At 36.8% G+C, this 26,241-nt stretch overlaps 1 protein-coding gene across 3 annotated transcripts in view; it reads left to right on the top strand.

Annotated features, from left to right (window-relative positions):
• Nucleotides 1-26,241, top strand: part of LOC126063261 (cadherin-18) — a 1,172,813-nt gene that overhangs the window by 1,007,734 nt on the left and 138,838 nt on the right. For all 3 annotated transcript variants that reach the window (XM_049861519.1, XM_049861523.1, XM_049861533.1), the window contains one exon: nt 7,200-7,367. In XM_049861519.1, coding sequence (XP_049717476.1) covers nt 7,200-7,367 — 168 coding nt within the window. The remainder of the gene's footprint in view (nt 1-7,199; nt 7,368-26,241) is intronic.

Here is a 26,241-nt window from a genome sequence, read left to right as displayed (position 1 = left end):
AACATTTTTTCCATTTGCTTTAACTACTCGATGTTCAAGAGAAAGTTTCAGAGTCTCTTCTGACATCGATTTTGATCTTTTCTTTCTATCCTGTCTTCTAAATGAACTTTTGATTTTTTCATGCATGATGTCCTTAATGTCATCCCACAACTTTTCTGATCTTTGGTCATTAGTGTTCAATGCATTGAATCTGTTCTTGAGATTATCATCTCTCCTTGCTTAGCCTAAAAATATACTGCATTTACAGGAAGTACTCTTATTTCATATGCATGCATTTGGGACACCATAAGCTCTGGACATCTTTGGGCTTAATAAATACATAGTCTATATTACTTAATTTTCCAGATTTGCATATTCTTCCCCAAGTGAAAGCACTCTAATCGTGTACTGTAGTGTAGTCAGCTCTGTCTGCCATACTGCCTTGTATATCATAGATTTTATACAGAGCAGAAACACACTCAGCACACATTGAATTGTGCCCAACTCACTGGGCTGTCATATTTCAATGAGTGAAGAAATCAGATTTCTGGAACTATTGCTGATGAATACATATAGATTTGTTTTCTAAATATTTTTGCTTTCAGTGCAGAAAATAATTTTTGGAAGTCCTATTATTTTTAGAAACTTGTAGGAAAATTTAAGGACCAAACCAAAACCAAACCCATTGCCGTTGAGTTCATTCTGACTCATAAGGGCCCTATATGGCAGAATAGAACTGCCCCACAGAATTTCCAAGGAATGGCTGGTGGATTCGAATTGCTAACCTTTTGCTTAGCAACTGAACTTTTAACCTCTGCACCACCATGGCTCCTAGAATCGTGGAAAAGCCACTTTAACAAATAATTTAAAAAGTTCTAAAAATGGAGTCCTTGAATTTGCATGATAATTGGCAATCCACGTGATTCAGATATTAGGTGGTCCAGGTTCCCCATTTGAGTAACACCGGAGGACCTGTACATTTTCTATAACACAGTAGACATTAAATGAATAAATAAGCAATTGAGTAAATTAAGGAGCAAAATAAGCAATTGAGCAAAAGTGCATATGTGTAATTTAGGCATGAATGGAAACTCACAATTCCTCTTAGAAATGCAGATTCATACCTTGGAATTTGACATAGGAATGTGTACACTTCTTTATTTTTTCTAGCCTACTAATCATCTTTATTTTGCAGTCTTCTGTGTATTAACTAATGAATCGAATTTGTGTAACATTTCCATTTTAGATTCTTTTTAGTGGGTAAAAAATTCAAGAAAACATTTTAGAGGATCTACTGCTATATGAATATCATTAGTGAAGAAACAGGCTCAACAAGTAGTGTTTATAACCAGAGATGAGTTTTCAATGTTATGAACTTGTATTCAGCAGAGAGTGATTCTCAGTTACAAGCTCCTACGTATCAAGGTGATTTGGAAGCTGTACTCAGAAGGTAATTTGTAGGCAGTGAGGCACCTATAGTCATTTACCAAGAAAGTAATGAGAAACAAAACAAAATGATACGTGGGTAATCACAACCTGTTGATTCAACCGGGCATCACAGGAGAATAGAAGGCAACAATTTCTGTTGAAAATGTGAAAGTAAACATTGCTAGTGAAGCATGTCTGACAAAACTTCAGAATATGCTGCAGCCACTCACCTAGGCTGAACTGCAAAGAAGAGAGTTTTCCTTATTTTGAAACAAATGAATGATGAAGTGTATCTATGGGAATTTATTCAGCGTCTCTCTATTTTTTCGTTAAAAATACTTTAAATGAAAGCCCACAGTGTATGTCCTTACTAAGTTTTTTTGGAAGACCGCAGTAAATTATATTGTTAGTATTAGGTACATGGTAGAAAAAGCCAACTGAACAAATAAAACATCATTTCCTCCTTGGGCTGCATAAATAGTTTATCCTAACATTGTACATGGCATTAGTTTTGACGGTTGTGAAAATGGGTACTACCATCGTATACTCTATAAATACATACATCTTCTGAGTCAGAATTGACTCAATGGCAATGAGTTCATACATATATGTATTTCTTAGGCATGACAAGATGAGATGAAAAGTGTGGACATGCATTAGTATATATTCATAGAATTCTGCCTTTCTCGTTGTGTGCCTTTCAAAGTGTGGTTTTGACCCATCTGCACTGGAATCACCTGTGGTAGCCAATTGAAAACTCAAGTAGCCCAGCCTCACCCAGAACTACTAAATGAGAATCTCTCTGAAGAATGAATCCAAGGAATTTGCTCTTTAAGGAAGTCTCAAGAAGTGTTTTAAACATAGTCAAGTTTGAAAGCCAGAGCCAGGTGTGTACTAATCCTAGCTATTTTTTAATAATTAGAATGACAATATAACTGATCATCCAAACTGGCACACTGTTAACAGTGAAAGGTAGAGCTTTCACAATTATTTCCAGACAGACATCTCCTGAAAATGTCTAGGGAAAACTAGGACATAAGGTCATTTTGCATAAGTTGCTTCACATTTAATCCATTTTCTTCTCCAATTAAAACAAAATGAAACAAAACAAATCACTCTGCTTAATGTTGTCTCTATTGTCAAAAGTAGCCTCCTCCATAAAAGTGAGAGAAGATATCAGTGTTCATGTGTGTGTATATTTATATGCATGTATGAGTACATTTCTTGTTGTTAGTTGCCATTGAGTTGGTTTCAGCTCGTAGAGACCCTATAAACAAACAAACGGAACAAAACACTGCTCGGTCCAGCGGCATCCTCAAAACTGTTATGCTTGAGCCCATTTTTGCAGCCACTGTGTCAGTCCATCTCCTTGAGGGTCTTCCTCTTTTTTTGCTAACACTCTAGTTTACCGAGCATGATGTACTTTTCCAGGGACTAGTCCCTCCTAATAACATGTCCAAAGTATGTGAGACAAAGTCTCGGCATCCTCGCTTCTAAGGAACATTCTGGATGTACTTCCTCCAAGATAGATTTGTTCATTCTTCTGGCAGTCCATAGTATATTCAATATTCTTTGCTCTCCTGAAATGACTGAATGTTGACCAATTCTTTTTGGTACAGTGAGTCTGTGTATCCCTTTGATGCTTCCTGCATTGTTCAGTATTTTGCCCATAGGATCCTTCAGTATTGCAACTTGAAGCTTCAATTTTTTCTTCAGTTCTTTCAGCTTGAGAAATGCTAAGCTTGAATATATATATATAGAACATATATTTTGAATATATATGTTTGTGTGTGTGTATATATACACATATATACATGTTCAAAATAATAATGCCGTTAAAAAACAACAGCTTTTGTGCTGGGTAGGATGTGAATTATTCTTCAACTTTCTTTTTTCTTGATTTCTTTCTCAAAAGGTTTGGAAGATATAATAGTCACATTACCCTAGCTTATTCAACATTGTTCACATTTTCTGACAAATTTATCAGATGGGGATATTTACAAGAATATTTTAATAATAATTGAATTACTATGTAAAAGTTTACTATTATGGATAAAAGATCCTTTGTCCATAATGGTAGAATTACCCATTCAATGGACGGGAAAAGCAAGAGGACATGATAACTGCGGCTACTTGGTTGTTGCTGTTGTTGTGTGCTCTCGAGTCGATTCCAACTCACAGTGACCCCATGTGACAGAGTAAAACTGCTCCATAGAGTTTCTTAGGCTGTAATCTTTGTGGGAGCAGATTGCCAGGTCTTTACTCCTGCAAGGCTGCCAAGCTTCTGGTTAACAGTTGAGTGCTTAACCATAGCACTACCAGAGCTCCTTGTGGCTACTTGGAGCATGGACAGAACTCTTCTTTCATGGAAGGGCGATCATGGACAAGGAAAAATTTGTTAAAGCCTCTTAGGACCATTTCTACTTGTGTGCTTCAAGTAATCAGGTAGTGTATTACTTTAAAACATAAAATTATAAAATAATTTTGCACTGTTTTTTTCATCTTAATATCCAATTCAGGAAGGCAAATTGAGTACGTAAGAAATAATTCATTCAATGGCACCATATACCATTCACTATCAGACAAATAATATGAACCAAGAAAAACATCCTATTTTAAAAGTACTTTTTTTTTTTTTTTTTAATGCTAAGCCTCTCTTTTTACTCCTTTAAAAAACTACTAAGCCACTTTTATACAAAAAGTATGGTCTCTATTTAAAAATTTACTGGGTATCAGCTGTGCTCTAGTTGACTTCAGTTACATGCATCTTGGCTACACGTTAGGAGGAGATTATTGGATCTTGGGATCAGATTGGGAAGGCAATTCGCTTTAACACTCCCCAGTTCCTTGTATGCCCAGGGGAGGTCATAGCTAAACTCATACAACTAGGCCATGCTCAAGAGACTTGTGAGACTAAGCGGCCCTTAGAAAATTATTTCTGAGAAGTGTGTGTCAATTCCCTTTCTTTCTATGAGCAAATTTGTCTGATTCATTTCTTCCCATTTGTGCAGGTAAGGCTGTGTTAATAAAGAAGAGAGATAATGGCACTGAAATGAAATTATTAAAATCTCAACTGTAAAATTAGGGAATGCTCTGATTTTTCTTCTCTGATCCCCTTTAATGATAACTATAATAAAAAGAATTTTTTTTATTCAAACTGAGCAAAAGAGATCTCTATCATTTGCTTTATAATGATTGATTTTGCCCTTAGATTTTCATATTCTGAAAAAACATCATTTTAGCGATTTTATTGTAAAACATTATCCTTTACAATAATCTCTCACTTCTAACCACTGGAGGCAGGCCCCATATATAATATATTCTGCTCAGGAAAGGCATCTTTTTCTTTTTTTTTTTCAAATGCTAGCAAGTACACATTCCTGTCATAAAATTTTCCATAACTTCTTTGCTTGTTCATTTCTGCCTCAATTCAATTCCTACGTAATTACCGTATGCGATACAACATTGTTCTTTTTTGTAAGGATGCTTGAGGCTTTTCAATATGCATGTGTTAGATGAACCATTTATTATCATTTTATTTAATTTCTTTTGATAAGAATAATTTTCTTTCCTATTTCGCTTCAGGAAAGTTTTCCTGAACTCCCTTAATTATACGTGCGCAATGTTTAAAAGTTGTAGCATCTGTTTTCTCGGTGCCTAAGGCTCTCCTCTCAAAGTCATTACCACATTTTTACGCAAATAGTATGCACCAATGTGTGTCTTCTAGGTTTGTTTGCCAACCACACCTCCCTTCCCCTTCCATGAGGTGTTTTTGTAAGTGCTGCTATGCTGATTTCTTTACATGTTTCTGTAAAAATAAATTAGTACAGTGCACTTAAAAAAATACCTTGGGGTGGAGGTTATGGTTGGCAAACAAACCAAAGAAATGGAGAAGGTGCACATTATTTGTGTGAAAATCCGTAAGAAACCAAGCAGTTCAGCGAAAAAATAGCCCTTTAGTGTTATATATTCAAAACAACTAATTAATTCTTTCCACTTTTAAAAGACAATTTTTATTTTAATTTGTAAAGCCCCATTTCCTCTCAGGTATCGAGGTATTATATATAAAAGTATTTGTTAAATTCTGTAGTACTTTCTGGAGCCCTGGTAACACAATGCTTAAGAGCTCAGCTGCTAACAAAAAGGTCCACAGTTCGAATCTACCAGCCCCTCCTTGGAAACCCTATGGTGCAGTTCTACCCTGTTCTGCAGGGTCACTATGAATCAGAATTGACTCTATGGCAATGGGTTTATAGTACTTTCAAAGGAGCCCTGGTGGCACAATGGTTAAGTGCTCAGCTACTAACTAAATGGTTGTCAGTTCGAACCGACCCAGAAGCTCCTTGGGCGAAAAGGCCTGGCAATCTGCTTCTGTAAATATTACAGCTGAGAAAACCCTGAGACAGTTCTGTTCTGTCACGTGGGGTCACTGTGAATCAGAATCAACTCGATGGTACCTAACAACAACATAGTACTTAAAAAGTTTAGAAATTATTATGATTAGTACAGTCCTATGAATTGAACTGCAATCTAATATAATGCTTGATTGAAATCATTGGTGCCTTTTTCAAAGGTAGCATGATCCAAATATTTTTAACAAAAATAAAAAGGAGGTTACTAAATGATGAGCAGTGTTTGGAGGAGCAAGTAGGATTTATAATACGTCTCATCTGCACAATGAAAACCTTTGACTTTATGGCACAGTTCCTATGCTGTGAGTAAACTCGAGCCTCTAGGAAGTTTGTTCTAGTTTCTAAATGTAAGACTCTATTGACACAGCTAGGAGTCCCTGGGTGTTTCAAACCGTAAGCACTGGGCTACTGACCAAAGAGTTGGTGGTTTGAACCCACCCAGAGGCACCTCAGAATAAAGGACTGGTGACCTGCTTCTGAAAACCCTATGGATCAGTTCTGCTCTGACACATATGGGATTACAATGACCCAAAGACAACTCGAAGGCAACTGGTTACTGGTTATTGACAAAGCTATCAAAAACGATCAAATTTACACATGCGTGTGTCCGTGTGCATGTGCCTGGGTGTAACTACACATGAATATATAACATTATTTTATCTCTGGATTCAATCCAATTATCCGTTCATCAAAAAGTGCATTAAATTCGCCCCCTCGTCACTATAACATAAAGAATGTGACTTTCAGATGTGACTTCTGGAATCAATACTCTTACTTTCTTTATTTTGCTTATACAGATAGATCTAGTTGTTGTTGTTATTGTTTTCTGACAAAACTGGTGAGTTTTGGAGTCTTAATAAATTTTAACCTGACCCTGCATAGATAGACTTTGTTTGAGTGTCTGCAATTGTCCAACATTTTCTATCATCGAACTTGACAATCCTACCAGGAAGCCTTTTAAACTGTTGTGTAAAAATATAAGTTAATATCTGCTTAACTCAATATCACCATCTCAACGGACACTTCTGAGGGGCACACATTGTAAGATGTTCAGCACACCAGCAAAAGGAATCAAGCCTGAGCTGTAGGGCTGCCCTCTTGGGGACATACATCCCAAGGAACACAGGGAGATGGTATCTTAATTTGCCACTAATGGAAAGGTTTAGACATGGGTTTGTAAATAAATGTTTCACTGAGAAATTTTTAGATGAGAGTCAGTTATGGCGTTAAGTTACTCTTTGTCTTAGAAGTGCCGCTAACTTTTAAAACTATGTTATTTAAACACATTTCTTAAAACAAAAATAAATGTATTCAAGTGGCTTCTCATTTAATGTATATAACTCATACTGATTTTTTTTTGTGATAAAATATATGTTACAGGAGTTATTAGAACTGCCTTACATAACATGGACAGAGAAGCCAGAGAACACTATTCAGTGGTCATTCAAGCCAAAGACATGGCTGGACAAGTTGGAGGGCTTTCAGGATCGACAACAGTCAATATCACCCTGACAGATGTCAATGACAACCCACCACGGTTTCCTCAGAGTATGTACACATTTCCTATTATTTAATTTATCACTACTGTTTTGCTAAATGAGATTGTTTTTCTGCTAGATGGTCTCCCTTCTCTCTCTCTTTTTTTTTTTTTTATAGATACGTGAGACTAAAGAAACCACTCTACCTACTCTTAGATAATTGATACTGTGTTAAGACTATGAGTTCCAATTGGCACCACCGTTACGTATTAAAACTTGCGTAGCAGTACTAAGTAATACACTGTGTTTGCTGAAGTAGCTATATATTATTAAGGTATTCATGGAGATATTTAAAAAAATACATTTTGATGTGGAATTACAGGGCACCTTTGCATCTATTCCATCATTTTATTTAGTCCAAACAGTATGTATATGCACATAAATGAGACAAGTTCTATTTTTTTAAAATAAAACGAGGAAATTAAGATTCAAGATTAAAAGAGAAACAATGAATGAAAATTTCAGACTGTTTTATAAACCATATTATAATTAACAACATCTTTCCTACTTTATTTTCAAGCCAATTCTACCACTACTATATTTATGATATATGCAAATATTATAACTCTTAATAGACTGAAAACTCAAGTGATACACAATAAGGGCTCGAAGAACTTTTTTTTTTCATAGTATAAGCAGCATCTCCAACCCTTTCTCCACCTGTCCTAAAATAGTTTTATTATTTACAGGCCCAATAAAATTGATTTTATAAATTAACTGAAAATTCTTATAATTGTGATGAATATAGAGAATTGTATTCCTATTTTTATTAATAAATAACGATGTGATTGGTGAAGTATCAGTTAAATGTGAAAACAATTATTTTATCTGGCAAGAAAATAGGATAAATGTATACTCTCTGAGTGAACTCATTATATATAAAAAAAAATTCTGTTGCCATCGAGTCAGTTCTGGCTCACAGTGACCCTATATGATGAAGTAGAACTGCCCCATAGTGTTCCTAAGGGGAGACTGGTGGATTCGAACTGCTGACCTTTTAGTTAGCAGCCAAGCTCTTAACCACTGAGCCACCAGGGCTCCTTATGTATAATAGAGTCTCTCTTTCTTCAGTCAGAAGCATGCTGGGTGCAATAATTGACAGATATAAGACCTGCCAGTGCGGAGATAGTCCTAGAGTTTTGTAATGGAGGCAGTATACTTCCAGAACCTTACTCTCTGGCTTATTTAAAAGACATTTCACACCCAGATTGTACTATACATACTGTTGCTTTCAGACTCATGTGGTGTCACCATGAGAAAAGTAACTTGTAATAAAGAATTTGCAATGGTTAAGTGCTCGACTGCTAACTGAAAGGTCAGCAGTTCAAACCTACCAGCCTTTCTGCAGAAGAAAGATGTGGCAGTCAGCTTCCCTACGAGTCCAAATCGACTAAATGGACAATGCATGTGGTTTCGATTTTAATTTTATGCATAGACATTATAACCCATCATATAGCTCTCTATATAATGGGAAATCCTGTAAATTGCTTGAACCAAGAATAATATAAGGACTGTGTTCATAAATCTCCATGAATTGCATATATCTATACACGATTAAAATTATGTAAACATCAATCCATTCATGAAACGGGTCAAGTAGTTTCTCTAATTGTTTCTCTTGCAGGGTGAGTTTTTCCAGTTCCTCTGACTTCTTTCTCACTTCATCTGTCTGAGAGAGCAGACAGCATATTGCAACTTATTCTAGTGTCCACACACAAAACCTTGCAAAAATATTCTTTCAAAGCCCATTTCAACTTTTTATTTTTCTGTTAATATACCATGACCTGAGAAAGCAAATACAGTCATGCATCCAATAATGTCCATTTGGGGAATGTTCAACTGCATGTATGTCCCTGTCTCAACCCCCATAAAGGCTATTACCTTAAAAATTCAAAGTAATAACAGACAGGCACTACTTTGTGGTGTCCATCAAACATTATTATTATTATTACCGTATTACTATGTTATAGATGTTTTAGTGTATCTGGGAGTGTTCCCTTAATGTTTTTTATGCGTAGAAAGGTACACTACATACTACGATAAACATTTGACTTAGTGATGTTTGATACGAACTGTACATAATTGTCCCAGCTTACGTACATACTTGACTTAAAGACAGACTTAGGAACGAAACTTGTTCATAACTAGGGGACTGTCTGTATATAAAATAGTGTTCACACAACGCCCAAATCACATAACATCCTATTTCACAGATTGTATCATGGATGTTAAGGAGGCACGACTGTAAGCTTGTTATAACTGTTAACACTGTGTCTTAATTTAAAGCAAATAGGCTCTGAGTACATGTTTCAGAGGAGAGACTAGAGATAATAGTTTGCTCTGCAAAGTTTCTACGTTAGGGAGATGCAAAGTCAGGGGCTGAGGATTCAAGGCAAATGAAGGGACTGTCTGCTTTCAGTGACAGGGAGACAGTAAGGAAGGATATAGACTGTAGAGTGCATGCCCAACTAGAAGAACGAGACTATCCAAGGTAATGCCTACACGTGTGCCTTAGGACCTGTTGTAACCCAATTTTGTGATTATTTTAAGAGAGGTAGAATACTGGTTATTTAAATGCACTATTTTGATTTTTAAATGCTGTATACTAATGTTAAAACTAAAAACACTGTGCAGATCAATCAAATAATTTCCAAGAAATTTTGATTCAACAGGAAATTTCATTCATAAGCATCAAGTTTGCAACCTCTCCTGCAATCTGATTTAATAGTGTCCTTTTACTTACAGTGCACATTTTGAAGGACAGGAAAGATATGTTATTTGTTTCCTTGATTAAGGTATTCTGTATATACAAACAGCTGATCTTTATAGAGTAAATAGACAAAAGAACATTCCCATGAGCTATGTAATCTGTTGTCTACCCCCATATCAGGGAATTTTATGAACTAAAGATTTTTGAGCAGGGAAATCACATCTGGAATGTAAACATGCTTTTCAGAAAACATTGTCTAGAATATTAGCGCCAGGTTGATAGTCTTTATATTAAGGGCATAATCCATTTAATCTTTGTTGGAGATCATTCTCAAGCAATTTACTCAAGCTAACCATCACAGCTTCTATCATACTTTCTCTCCCACATTCTACTTGAACTCCAGTTGCATAAATGCTAGGTTATTGAACTGTGCATCTTCTATTACTCTTGTATTCTGCATTTAAAAAAAAAAAGTTGCATTGGACTTGATTCCAACTCATAGCCACCCTAAAGGGCAAAGTAGAACTGCCCCATAAGGTTTCCAAGAAGTGGCTGGTGGCTTCGAACTGCTGACTTTTTGGTTAGCGGACCAGCTCATAACCTGCATATTTAGTTTTCTTTTCTAAATCTATATCTCTCTTTTTTTTAATTTTTATTTTTCTTAATGAATCCTTCAGCTGCTGTAGCTGTGTTCCTCCTGGTGTCCTCATTTGATTTTTTTGTTTAACACACTTTACTTTTTAGAGCCATTTTAGTTTTACAGAAACATCGTGCAGGTCATACCAAGAGTTCCATTATGTCCTCACTCCTTGCCGCACAGTGTCTCCTATTGTTAATATCTTGCTTTAGTGTGGTACATGGGTTACAATGGATTAACCAATATTGATACATTGTTATTAGTTAAAGTCCATAGTTTACATTAGGGTTCACTCTTTGTGTTGTATAGGTCTATGGATTTTGACAAATGCATAATGTCCCATATCCACCATTACAGTGCATTGCAGAATAGTTTCGCTGTCCTTAAAATTCTCTTTCACTTACTTGCCTCCTCTTTTTCCACCAGACCCCTGGAAACCACTGATCTTTTTACTGTCTCTATAGTTCTGCCTTTTCCAGAATGTCATATAGTTTGAATCATTCAACATGTAGCTTTTTTCAGGTTGGCTTCCCTCACTTAGCAATATGCACTTAAGATTCCTCCTTGTCTTTTCATTCATAGCTTGATAGTTTTTTCTTTGGTCACTGAAAAACAGCACATTGTATAGATGAACCACAGTTTTTTGTTTTTGTTTTTTTTTTAATCCATTCACCTATTAAAAGTATGTCGTGGTTATCCAATTTTTGGCAGCTGTGAATAAAGCTGCTATAAATATTTGCATGGAGACTTCTGTGTAGACATACATTTTCAACTCATTTGGACAAATAGCGAGGAGTGCAACTGCTGGAATATACGGTAAACCTATCTTTAGCTTTGTAAGAAACTGTCAGGCTCTCTTCCAAGGTGCCTGTACCATTTTGCATCCCCATCAGTATGAGTAAAAGCTTCTGAGGCTCTATATCCTCTCCAGCATTGGTGCTGTCAGTGTTTTAGATTTTAGCCATTATAGTATGTGCGTAGTGGGATGTCATTGTTGTTTTAATTTGCAATTCCATAAAGAAAAAGCCATGGCAGCGCAATAATTAAGTGTTCTGTTGCTAAGTGAAAGGTCAGTGGTTCAAACCTACCCAGAGCATCCTGGGAGAGAAGACCTGACAATCTGCTCCCATAAGTATTACAGCCTAGGAAACCTATGAGGCAGTTCTACTCTGCCATATTGAGTCACTGTGATTCGTAATCAACTCCACAGCACCTACCAACAACGACAATGACTAACGATGTTGAGCACATTTCTTATGCTTATCTGCCATCTATATGTCTTGTTTCTTAAGGTGTCCAGATCTTTTGCCAATTTTTTAATTGGGTTGTGTATTTTCTTATTGTTGAGTTTTAAGAGTTTTCTGTATATTTTGGATACAAATCCTTTATCAAATATGTGCCTTGCAAATGATTTCTCTCAGTCTGCTGCTTTTTTATTATTGTCTTAACAGTGTTTTTCAGAAATTTTTAATTTGATGAAAAGTCAATTCATCTTTCTTTCTCTTTTCTTTCCTTTCTTTCTTTCCTTCCTTCCTTCCTTTCATTCTTGGATCATGCTTTTGACGTTGTATCTAAAAATTCATTATCAAACCCTATGCTATTGTCTAGAAGATGTATAGTTTTACATTTAAGTTTTAGGTCTGTTATCTATTTTCAGTTAATTTTTATTTTCTTCTCCTCCCGTCCCCCTCTCTCCCTTTCCCCTTCTTCTCCCTCTCTCTCTCTCTCCTGCCCTCCTCCTCCTCCTCCTCTTGCTCCTTCTCCTTCTTCTTCTGGCATATGGATGTCCATTTGTTCCACCATCATTTGTTGTAAAGACTATCCTTTCTCTACTGAGTTGCCTTTCCTCCTTTGTCAAAGATCAGTTGGCTATATTTGTGTGGATTTATTTCTGGACTCCTTATTCCATTCCATTGATCTCTTTGTCTATTTTTTTTCATTAGTAACTCACACTGTCTTGATCGATGTAGCTTTATAGTAAGCCTTGAAGTCGGGTAGTGTCAATCCTCTGAATTTTTTTGTTCAGTGTTGTGTTAGTAATTGTGGGTCTTTTGCCTTTCCATGAAACTTTGAAATCAATTTGTTGATAACCACAAAATAACTTGCCGGAATTTGGATTGGTTACATTGAATCTATACATCATGTTGGGAAGAATTTGCATCTTGATAGTATTTCCTTCCTACCGATGAACATGCACTATCTCTCCATTTATTTAGATTCTTTGATTTCTTTTATGAAATTTTGTAGAATTCCTCAGATAGATCATGTACATATTTTGTTAAATATATTACTAAATATTTATATTCATTTCTTTATTGGTGCTAATGGGAACGGGTATCTCTGGGGGCTCAGTGGTTAAGAGTTTGGCTGCTAACCAAAAAGTTGGCAGTTCAAACCCACCAGCTTCTTGGATACCCTGTGGGGCAGATCTACTCTGTCCTATAGGGTCACTATGAGTCAGAATCGACTGTACAGCAATGAGTTTTGTTTTAATGTGAATGGGTTGTGTTTTTAATTTTCAAATTCCAACTGTTCATTGCTGGTTTATAAGAAATCAATTGACTGTTGTACACTTACCTTGCATCCTGAAATATTACCGTAATAATTTATTAATTCTAGAATTTTTTTTTTGGTTTGGTTTGGTTCTTTGGGATTTTCTACCTGAACAGTCATATCATCTGCAAAGAGAGTTACAATTCTTCCTTACAAATCTATATAGCTTTAATTTGCTTTTCTTGTTTTATTGCACAGGAGTGACAAGAGGGGACATTCTTGTCTTGTACCCAATATTAAGAGGAAAACATTTAGTGTCTTACCATTAACTATGATGTTAGCCATAGGTTTTTTGTTGTCTTTTATCAAGTGGAGAAAGTTTGTAATGCCTAGTTGGTTGAAAGTTTTTATTATAGAATATAATTTTAATTTATCATTTTTATATTCTGTATGGGTAAATTGAAAAAAAAAAAAGCTGTACTCTAATTAAAAACAAGCATGTTATTGGTTTGTTATGAATGTATTTTTCCTTTTCGCATTCATAAAGACTAAATTTGTATATTTTATGTTATAAGATCTAGTAGAGAAAATAAAGACAATTCAAAATTATATTAGTATATTTTATTATAATAAATAAGATACATGTGGAGCATATCCTTTTTACCAAGGTGGAAGCTGTAAATGAGTAGCAGGTGACTTTGCTCTGATTTTAAAATTGAATACTTGGAAATAATTTTGACATTGCCTATTTAGAAGCTTCCCAGTCACAAATATTGTAATGGATCTATGATTTTTAAAAATCTATTACCCTGCCTGATATGGGAAAGGCATAGAGTGGTTCTTTTTTTCTATTGAATATGCATATGTGTTTATGGCCACAGGCATATATTTCTTAGATTTGACCATTACTGCTTAATATTTATCGATAGACTTCTAATTCATCACAGAAAATTAAAAACATAATAAGGCTGATTTCACTTAGAATTTATGAGTTTACAGTCTTTCCCCCTGTACTTTATAAGTCATGCTCAAAATTGAAATAGAATATGGCAGAAAAGATACCCACTGTACCAATATTTGAAAGAAGTTTTTTTTACAAGGTTATCAGCTTTGCTGTAGTGAAAGTTGACACATAGGAACACATTCTGTGTCAGATTAAGCAATTTTAAAAATACTATTCCAGAAAATACTGAAGATTCTGATACATGGCAATTGCTCTTTTTACATGTGGCATTAAAACAACTGTAATATTTATTCATTTACTTTTTTTATGCATTAGCAAAATTTTCGGGCAAAGTCTAACACGATGCTTAACAATCAATATTCAATATAATTCATTTAAGTGCAAAAAAGCCCAAGATTAATCTAATTTAATTTTAATGTAGCATTTCTAAAGTTAACTTTATCAGCATGGAAGAATATAAAGACCTAAGAAGTCTCTCACCAAACTTATCAATAAAGACACACTGGAAAATTCACACAACATAGTTATCTAACTGCTTGAATGTCAATTTTTTTTTTTTTTCACTCAGAAGCATCCAATTAAATATTAGCTGAAGTAGCTACTCACTTTCCCAAGTAAACACTATTTAGGTATAAAAAATATTGAATACTCCAAATAAATGTGATAATCATATTGAATACAGTTTCGTAGGCTGGGCCAGGGATTAATGTTAGGAAATGACGTATGTGCTCACCTGTCAAGGTTGCTGAAGGAAAAACACTAGATCTTTTAAAAAGCAATTAGAATCACTACTGCCTTGGGGAAAAAAAAAAAAAATATTGAAAGGGACAAGCTTCAATGAGCCAAATGCCCTTTTATTATGCCCACCAAATCTTTCTTTCTTAAATGAACTTCAGCTAATAGCATTTTATGATGTATTCTAAAAAATGACTGGAAAAGGATCACATATTTCACATAAATTATGGCACATTCAGAAATGAAAAAATACGAAGTAATGAGAAGGAGTGTACATCTGTGCTGTGTAGAATTATGTATTCTTAAAACCAAAATAGATCATTCTAGTACTATTTGAGGAAACCCTGGTGGTATAGTAGTTAAGTGCTACAGCTGCTAACCAAAAGGTCTGCAGTTCAAATTCACCAGGAACTCCTTGGAAACACTATGGGGCAGTTCTATTCTGTCCAATAGGGTTACTATGAGTCAGAATCGACTCAGCGGCAACGGGTTAGTGCTATTTGAAGATATCTCTTAAAGAAAAGCTTGCTAATAAGGAAGAATACCAAACAAACCTGCTGCCATCCAGTCAATTCCGACTCATAGCGACCCTACAGGAAAGAGTAGAATTGCCCTATAGGGTTGCTAAGACTGTATCTTTACAGTGAGACCTGGTGGTGCAGTGGTTAAATTGCTTGACTGCTAACTGAAAGGTCAGCTATTCCATTCCACCAGAGGCTCCCTGGAGGAAAGATTTATGAAAAGATCCACTTCTGTAAAGATTTACAGTCTTGGAAACCCTATGGGGTTGTTCGGAGTCCTGATCGGCTCTACAGTGAGGGGATTGGTAGGTTTTCTAATCTTTACAGAAGCAGACTGCCACATCTTTCTCCCATGGAGCAAGGCGGGGTTGGAACCATCAACATTTTGGTTAGCAGCCAATCGCTTAACCACTGCCTCTCAAGGACTCCTGAGGGAGAATTCAAAAAGAACCCATTGCCTTCAACCCAGTTCTGACTTGAAAAAGGTCTTTTGCAGCAGATTTTCCAAATGAAATATGTCATTTGATTTCTTAACTGCTGTTTCTCTGGGTGTTGATTTTGGATCCAAGTAAAACGGAATTCTTGAAAACTTCAAACTTTTCTCTGTTTATCGATGTTGCTTATTGTTCCAGTTGTGAGAATTTTTGTTTTCTTTGAGTTGCAATCTATACTGAAGGGTATAGTTATTGATCTTCATCAGTAAGTGCTTCAAGTCCTCTTTGGGGAAGCAAGGTTGTGTCATCTGCATATTGCAGGCTCTTAAGGAGTCTTCCTCCAATCTTGATGCCGTGTCCGTCTTCATATACTCCAGCTTCTCAGATTATTTGCCCAGCATACAGATTGAAGAATACAGCCCTAATGCACAACTTCCCTGATTTTAAACCACACAGTATCTGCTTGTTCTGTTTGAAGGACTGCCACTTGGTCTAGGTACAGGTTTCACATGAGCACAATTAAGTGTTCTGGAATTTCTATTCTTTGCAATGTTATCCATGATTTGTTATGATCCACACAGTCAAATGGCTTTGGATAGTCAATAAAACACAGGTGAACATCTTTCTGGTATTATTGCTTTCAGCCAAGATCCATCTAACATCAGCAATGGTATCCCTTGTCCAACATTCTCTTCTGAATTCAGCTCGAATTTCTGGCAGTTACCTGTCGATGTACTGCTGGAACCATTTTTGAATTATCTTCAGCAAAGTTTTAGTTGCATGTGATATTAATGACATTGTTCAATAATTTCTGCTTTCTGTTGGATCACTTTTCTTTGGAATGGGCATAAATATGGATCCCTTCCAGTTGGTTGGCCAGGTAGCTGTCTTCCAAATTTTTTGCATAGGCAAATGAGCACCTCCAACGCTGCATCCATTTGTTGAAATTCTCAGGTGGTGTTCTGTCAATTCCTGGAGCCTTGTTTTTTGCCAGTGCAGCTTGGACTTCTTCCTTCAATACCAACAGTTCTTGACCGTATGCTACCTTCTAAAATGTTTGAATATCAACCAATTCTTTTTGGTACAGTGACTATGTATTTCTTCCATCTTTTGATGTTTCCTGCATCCTATAGAATCCTTCAAAACTGCAACTCAAGGCTTGAATTTTTTCCTCAGTTCTTTCAGTTTGAGAAATGCTGAGCGTGTTCTTCCCTTTGGCTTTCTAACTCCAGGTCTTTACACATGTCATTATAATACCTTACTTTGTCTTTTCGAGCTTCCCTTTGAAATCTCCTGTTCAGTTCTTTTACTTCATCATTTCTTCCTTTCACTTTAGCTATTCTCTGTTCAAGGGCAAGTTTCAGATTCTCTTCTGACATCCATTTTTGTCTTTTCTTTCTTTCCAGTCTTTTTAATGACCTTTTGGTTTCTTCATGTATGATGTCCTTGATACCATCTCACAACTTGTCTGGCCTTCGTTTATTAGTGCTCAGTGCATCAAATCTGTTCTTGGCATGGTCTCTTAACTCAGATGAGATATATTCAAGGTCATATTTTGGCTCTTGTGGACTTGTTTGAATTTTTTTCAGCTTTAAGTTGAACTTGCATATGAGTAATTGATGGTCTATTCTGCAGTCAGCCCCTGGCCTTGTTCTGACCGAAGGTATTGAGCTTTTCCATCATCTGTTTCCACAGATTTAGTTGATTTGATTCCTGTATTTACGTCTGGTGAAGTCCACATGTATAGCCCCTGTTTATGTTGTTGAAAAAAGGTATTTGCAATGAACAAGTCATTGATCTTGCAAAAATTCTGTCATGCAATCACTGGAGTAGTTTCTATCACCAAGTCCATATTTTCCAACTACCAATCCTTCGTCTTTGTTTCTAGCTTTCGCATTCCAATCAACAGTAATTATTAATGTATCTTAATTGCATGCTTGATCAGTTTAAACTGCTGAAGTTGATAAAAATCTTCAATTTCTTCATCTTTTTCATTAGTGGTTGGTGTGCAAATTTGAGTAATAGTTGTATTAGTCATCTTCCTTGTAGGCATATGGGTATTATTCTATCACCGACAGTGTTGTACTTCAGGATAGATCTTGAAGTGCACTTTTTGACAATGATCTCCACTCCATTCCTCAGCAATTGGTCATTCCTGGCCTAGTAGGCCATGATTCAAAATGACAAATACCAGTCCATTTCAGCTCACTAATGCCTAGGACATCTATCTTCCAATTTTCCTAGATTCATACTTTGTACATTTCTCCTTTTGATTATTAATGGATATTTACACCTGTTTCTTCTCATTTTTAGTAGTGCCGCATCAGCAAAGAAAGGTCCCAGAAGCTTTATTCCATTCATGTTATTAAGGTCAACTCTACTTTGAGAGGGAAGTTCTTCCCCAGTTGTACTCTGCTAACCAAAAGGTCAGCAGTTAAAAATCACCAGACACTCCTTGGAAACCGTATGGGGCAGTTCTACTCTGTCCTATAGGGTCACTATGAGTCAGAATTGATTTGGTGGCAATGAGTTTTTTGTTTGTTTGTTTGTTTTAACTTGAGTTGCTCGTCTTCCTGCACTATATCAGACAATGTCCTCCTGCTTTTTGTAAGGTTTTCACTGAGCAATTTTTTTCAGAAAAAAAACTGCTAGGTCCTTCTGTCTAATCTGCCTTAGTCTATAAGCTCAACTAAAACTTGTCCACCAAGGGTGACCATGCTATTATTTGAAATACCAATGGCATAATTTCCAATATCACAGCAACAAGCATGCCACCACGTGCAACAAACTGATAGATAGTTTAGGATGGTAGAAGTCTAAAATCAAGTGCCAGCTCTAGGGGGAATGCTTTTTCTCTCTGTCATCTCTGGAGGAAGGTCCTTGTTTTTCAGCTTCCTGGTTCCTTGGAGCTCTCCTTGTGTCTTGTTACCTGTCTTACCCCATCTCTGCTTATCAACTTGCATTTTATCTCATATTTCAAGAGATTGACCCATGATATACCTTACACTAATCTGACCCCATTAACATAACAAAGATAACTCAGTCTCAGATGGGATTATAACCACAGGCATAGTGGTTAAGATTTGTGGAGGACATAATTCAACCTGTAACAACCAATAATATTCTTTTTCCAAATGCGGGAATTTATCTCTATTATTTTGTCCTTGATCAATTCTAACTGTATTTTGAATTTGGGCTGGACAAATCACTTGTCCTTCTAATTCAGAGATCTCAGGATCAAAAAGAGTCACATTGTGATACGATGCGTATCAGAAGATTTCGAGATTCAAGCCATTATATAAGTAGATTTGGGGTGTCAGGGAATGGGTGAATGCATTTTGCCTGCAAGAGGACACAGACATTTGTAAGTGCAGGATAGAGTGTGGACAGATGGTATTATTCCTGCACACTTTTTTGTTACTTTCCATCTCTTAACATGTTTTCTCGGGTGTGGAGTATATTTCCTTTTTGCTTTAACTTTGGGTTCTGCCAATGACTGTGTTTTTTTGCCAATGAAATGGGGGCAGACTTGTCATAAGCAATGTTTGAGGAGAAGCTTTAAGCGCACTTCAGTGGTTTGGCTCTGTCATCGTGTACCTGCTCTTCCACTGATTAAACTTTCGGTACATATTCTGGGATGAAAATTCACTTGACAGTGAGTGAATCCTAGCAGAATTGGAGCTTACACATAACTCTCATATAATGCTAGACATAATTAATGTTTGTTGTTATAAGCTAAGGAACTATTGTATTTGCATGGCTAATCAATATAAAAACATCTGACTGATAAACATCTATATTTGTTCTCCTTAGCAATGTCACTGTATGATGTACTATATATTTTACTTATACACCTTTCCATTGTCTCCCTTCCTCATAAGAGTATAAATTCCATAAAAATGAGGATTTTATCTATTTTGTTTATTGTATCCCAGTACCTTAAATAGTGCTAGCAAAAAGTGTCATTTATTGAATGAATCAACAGAGAATTAGATGGACCCAAGTATTCATACGGAAGAGCATAAATTAACAAATAACACAAAACTGCTGAAAAACAAAAATAGAGAGGGTCTGGTAAATCAGATATCTCTACCCATTCAGGTCAGACAAATACATCTAATGGGCTTTGTCAAGCACTTTGGAAGCGGACTCATTTTATTGTGGAACATAGTGTTATAGATAAAAATATACTAGGGAATAAAAGGCTCTGGGACTAGTGGTCATCCATGTGAAAGTTACAGAAATGTATGAGATTAACAGGTTATAAAGACCTTTTTGAGGAAAAATTATAGAAGTTAGCAGTCTTGTCACCCCTTCTGGAGCAGGGGAAAATGAAGAAAACCAAAGACACAAGGGAAAGATTAGTCCAAATGACTAACAAATACTACACCCTCCACCAGATTGAGTCCAGCACAACTAGATGATGTCTGACTACCACCACTGACTGCTCTAACAGGGATCACAATAGAGGATCCCAGACAGAGCTGGAGAAAAATGTAGAACAAAATTCAAACTAAAAAAAAAAAAGACTTACTGGTCAGACAGAGACAGGAGAAACCCAGAGAGTATGACCCCCGGTCTTAAATGCTAGCAAGCAGCCATCTAAGATGCATCAATTGGTCTCAACTCATGTGGAGCAAAGGAGAATGAAGAACACCAAAGACTCAAGGAAAATATAAGCCAAAGAGACAGAAAGGGCCACATAAACCAGAGACTACATCAGCCTGAGACCAGAAGAACTGGATGGCTCCTGGCTACAACCGACAACTGCCCTGACAGGGAACACAACAGAGAACCCCTGAGGGAGCAGGACAGCAGTGGAATGCAGATCTTCTGTTATCCCAAGATAGGAACCATTCCCAAAGCCAATTCTTCAGACAGAGATTGGACTGGACTATGGGGTAGAAAATGATACTGGGTTTTTACAGGGTAGAAAATGATACTGGTGAAGAGTGAGCTTCTTGGATCAAGTAGACACATGAGACTATGTGGGCAACTCCTGTCTGGAGAGGAGATGAGAGGGCAGAGAGGGTCAGAAGCTGGCCAAATGGGCACAAAAATAGAGAGTGGAGGGAAGGAGTGTGTGCTGTCTTGTTAGAGGGAGAACAACTGGAGTATATAATAAGGCATATATAAATTTTTGTATGAGAGTCTGACTTGATTTGTAAACTTCCACTTAAAGCACAATAAAAATTAAAAAAAAAAAAAAAAAGCGTATGACCCCTGGACACCCTTTTTGCTCAGTAATGAAGCCACTCCAGAGGGTCACACTTTAGCCAAAGACTAGACAGGCCCATAAAACAAAATGAGACTAATTGGGCACACCAGTCCAGGGGCAAGGATGAGAAGGCAGGAGGGGACAGGAAAGCTGGTAATAGGGAACCCAAGGTGGAGAAGGGGAGAGTGTTGACATGTCATGGGGTTGGCAACCAGTGTCACAAAACAATACATGTACTAATTATTTAATGAAAAGCTAGTTTGCTCTGTAAACCTTCATCTAAAGTACAATAAAAAAAATTGCAAAAAAAAAAAAAGCAGTCTCTGAGATTGCTTTATTAAAAACAAAACACAATCTTAAAGGTATCTAAACATTTGGGGAAAAAACCAACGAAAGATACCCTCCCACCCACACACAAAAATAGAAAGCTTTTTGTCATTTTCAATAATGTAAAAGCAGACATAGCTTCAGTATAATAGAAAAGAAAACTGGAAGTTTCCGAGATAAATACAATTCTCTTGAAATATTTTTTCAAAAAGACACCATGACAATGTATAAAAGCAGATGTGTGAAATAAAGCGACTTCTAGAAAACGGAAAGTGCTTAATTAAGATCAGTCATGGAATATAGTGACCCTACTTACAACAGATCAAAACCCTGCCTGGTACTGTGCCATCCTCATAATCGTTGTTATGCCTGAGCCCATTGTTGCAGCCACTGTGCCAATCCATCTCGTTAAGGGTCTTCCTCTTTTTTGTTGACTCTCTACCAAGCGCGATGTCCATCTCCAGAGACTGATCCCTCCTGACAACATGTTTAAAATACGTGAGACAAAGTCTCACCATCCTTATTTCTTAAAAAAGACATTGAAGGTGCAGGAAGATAAGAGGGGAAAAAAAAAAAACTAAGTAGAATTAAGCATGATGATATCTTACATGGAGGAGAGGACAAAAAGGAAACTAAGATATGCAAATAATTCTTATAAATATAAAAATGAAAATGAAAATTTTGAAAAAAACATGATTTAAAAAAAAAAAATTTCGGAACTCAGATTAAAGTTCCTCTACAGGCTTTAGTATTAAAACATCTTTCAGAAATGGACGCCTCCTGCTCAAATCTGTGTTTTATAAAGATCAAAGAAATCCTAAAATTATGCGTGCAGGAAAAGGTCCCACCTAACAGTATAAGCAGGCATAAACCTGCTTGCTACTTTTGGTCTTCCCCTGTGCCAAACTATACCCCTACTTCCTCACAGTAGATACTGGTACAACATAGACATCCTTTGGTTGGTTGAGGATACTTTTTGAATCACCTAATTTTGTATCGAGTCAGTACCAAGATCAGCCTTCAACTAAACAAAATTTTATTTTGGCAAGAAGAATGCTTGTTTTGATTTTTATTTTTCCTCCAGTTACTCTTCACTACTGCACAAGACAGATGGAACATCCTTCCATATTTGATGATGATTACTACAGTAACCGCCCACGTGTCTGTCAGTTTGTCATACTGTGGGGTCTTGCATGTTGCTGTGATGCTGGAAGCTATGCCACCAGTATTCAGACACAAGCAGGGCCACCCATGGAGGACAGGTTTCAGCTGAGCTTCCAGACTAAGACAGACTAGGAAGTAGGACCTGGCAGTCTACTTCTGAAAGGCATTAGCCAGTGAAAACCTCATGAATAGCAGCGGGACATTGTCTGATATAGTGCTGGAAGATGAGTCTCCCAGGTTGGAAGGCACTCAAAAGATGACTAGGGAAGAGCTGCCTCCTCAAAATAGAGTTGACTTTAATGACGTGGATGGAGTAAAGCTTTTGAGACCTTCATTTGCTGATGTGGCATGATTCAAAATGAGAAGAAACAGCTGCAAACAACCATTAATAATCAGAACCTGGAACGTACGAAGTATGAATCTAGGAAAATTGGAAATCGTCAAAAATGAAATGGAATGCATAAACATCGATATCCTAGGCATTAGTGAGCTGAAATGGACTGGTATTGGCCATTTTGAACCAGACAATCATATAGTCTACTATGCTGGGAATGACAACTTGTAGAGGAATGGTGTTGCATTCATCATCAAAAAGAACATTTCAAGATCTATCCTGAAGTCCAGTGCTGTCAGTAATAGGATAATATCCATACGCCTACAAGGAAGACCAGTTAATAAGACTATTAACTGATCAAACATGAAATCAAGATGCATTGATAACTACTGGTGATTGGAACGCGAAAGTTGGAAACAAAGAAGAAGGGTCAGTAGTTGGAAAATATGGCCTTGGTGATAGAAACAATGCCAGAGATCAAATGATAGAATTTTGCAAGACCAATGACTTCTTCATTGCAAATACCTTCTTTCACCACCATGAACGGTGACTATTCACATGGATCTTGCCAGATAGAGCACACAGAAATCAAATTGACTACATCTGTGGAAAGAGACTATGGAAAACTCAATATCATCAGTCAGAACAAAGCCAGGGGCCGACTGTGGAACAGACCATCAATTGCTCACCTGCAAGTTCAAGATGAAACTTAAGAAAATCAGAGCAAGTCCACGAGAGCCAAAATATGACCTTGAGTATATCCCACCTGAATTTAGAGACCATCTGAAGAATAGATTTGACACATTGAACACTAGTGACCGAAGACCGGACGAGTTGTGGAATGACATCAAGGACATTATACATGAAGAAAGCAAGAGGTCACCGAAAAGACAAGAAAGAAAGAAAACACCAAGATGGATGTCAGAGGATACTCTGAAGCTTGCTCTTGAGCATCAAGCACCTAAAGCAAAAGAATTGATGAAGTAAAAGAGCTGAACAGAAGATTTCAAAGGGCTTCTCGAGAAGACAAAGTATTGTAATGACATGTGCAAAGAGCTGGAGATAGAAAACCGAAAGGAAAGAACACACTCAGCGTTTCTCAAGCTAAAAGAACTGAAGAAAAAATTCAAGCCTCGAGTTGCAATAGTGAAGGATTCCATGGGGAAAATATTAAATGACGCAGGAAGCATCAAATAAGATGGAAGGGATACACAGAGTCTTATACCAAAAAGAATTAGTTGATATTCAACCATTTCAAGAGGTGGCATATGACCAGGAACCGATGGTACTGAAGGAAGAAGTCCAAGCTGCTCTGAAGGCATTGGCAAAACACAAGGCTCCAGGAATTGATGGAATATCAATTGAGATGTTTCAACAAACAGATGCAGCACTGGAGGTGTTCACTCACTTGTCTACGCTGAGAAATATGGAAGGCAGCTTCCTGACCACCTGACTGGAAGAGATCCATATTTATGCCTAGTCCCAAGAAAGGTGATCCAACCAAATGTGGAAATTATAGAATAATATCGTTAGTATCACACACAAGCAAAATTTTGCTGAAGATCATTCAAAAATGGCTGCAGCAGTATATCGACAGGGAACTGCCAGAAATTCAGTCTGGTTTCAGAAAAGGATGTGTAGCTAGGGATATCATTGCTGATGTCAGATGGATCCTGGCTGAAAGCAGAGAATACCAGAAGGATGTTTACCTGTATTTTATTGACTATGCAAAGGCATTCGACTGTGTGGACCATAATAAACTATGGATAACACTGCGAAGAATGGGAATTCCAGAACACTTAATTGTGCTCATGAGGAACCTTTACATGGATCAAGAGGCAGTTGTTCGGACAGAACAAGGGGATACTGATTGGCTTAAAGTCAGGAAAGGTGTGCGGCAGGGTTGTATTCTTTCACCACACCTATTTAATCTGTATGCTGAACAAATAATACGAGAAGCTGGACTATATGAAGAAGAACGGGGCATCAGGATGGAAGAAGACTCAATAACAACCTGCTTTATGCAGATGACACAACCTTGCTTGCTGAAAGTGAAGAGGACTTGAAGCGCTTACTAATGAAGATCAAAGACCCCAGCCTTCAGTATGGATTACACCTCAACATAAAGAAAACAAAAATCCTCACAACTGGACCAGTGAGCAACATCATGATAAACGGAGAAAAGATTGAAGTTGTCAAGGATTTCGTTTTATTTGGATCCACAATCAACAGCCATGGAAGCAGCAGGCAAGAAATCAAAAGATGCATTGCATTGGGCAAATCTGCGGCAAAGAACCTCTTCAAAGTGTCGAAGAGCAAAGATGTCACCCTGAAGACTAAGGTGAGCCTGACCCAAGCCATGGTATTTTCAATCGCATTATGTGCACGTGAAAGCTGGAAAATGAACAAGGAAGACCGAAGAAGAGTTGCCGCCTTTGAATTGTGGTGTTGGTGAAGAATACTGAATACACCATGGACTGCCAAAAGAACGAACAAATCTGTCTTGGAGGAAGTGCGGCCAGAATGCTCCTTAGAGGCGAGGATGGCAAGACTGCGTCTTACATACTTTGGACATGTTGTCAGGAGGGATCAGTCCCTGGAGAAGGTCATCATGCTTGGCAGAGTACAGGGTCAGCGGAAAAGAGGAAAACTCTCAACAAGGTGGATTGATACAGTGGCTGCAACAATGAGCTAAAGCATAACAATTGTAAGAATGGCGCAGGACTGGGCAGTGTTTGTTTCTGTGGTGCATAGGGTCGCTATGAGTCAGAACCGATTCAACGGCACCTAACAACAACAACATGATCTACATCTCTTATAAAAATGTTTAAAAAAAAATACATGTTCACATTGTAGCTTTGATTTTTTTTGTATATGTGGAAAGAATTTTATGGAAATTTTATCTGAAAGATTAAAGTTAACATATTTTATAGTGAAAATAGATATATTATCACTAAACTCTTAAAACTTTAGTCATATGATTTATTTTAAAAATACCTCTGTTGTGGTAAGGCTAGAAATTACTTTTTCTTCTATTTTGTCTTTCCAATTTTTTAACATTAGTCACATGCCATTGTGCTGTTATAAATTATCCTGTTTTAAATGCAAGTTTAGCATTCAGTAGGGGGATTCTTGTTAATACTATGATGTTGGAAAACCAGAACTCGAAAGGCAGGACCACCATGAGTTTTTGGATGTATCTTCTAATGTCATGTTAGTTAGAGGTTATTACAAATGTCTTATCTCCTTATTTGTGTGGTTCAGTCAACTTGAACAACTTTTAACACTAAACGAAGTTAAACATTTACTAGCAGGAAATTTTACAAACATACACCCAGCAAAATTGA

Source organism: Elephas maximus, chromosome 2 (assembly GCF_024166365.1).
Source record: "Elephas maximus indicus isolate mEleMax1 chromosome 2, mEleMax1 primary haplotype, whole genome shotgun sequence".
In the NCBI taxonomy this organism is placed as follows: Eukaryota; Metazoa; Chordata; class Mammalia; order Proboscidea; family Elephantidae; genus Elephas; species Elephas maximus.
The sequence above is the reverse complement of the archived record's forward strand: the minus strand, read 5'-3'. Positions and strand labels throughout refer to the sequence as shown.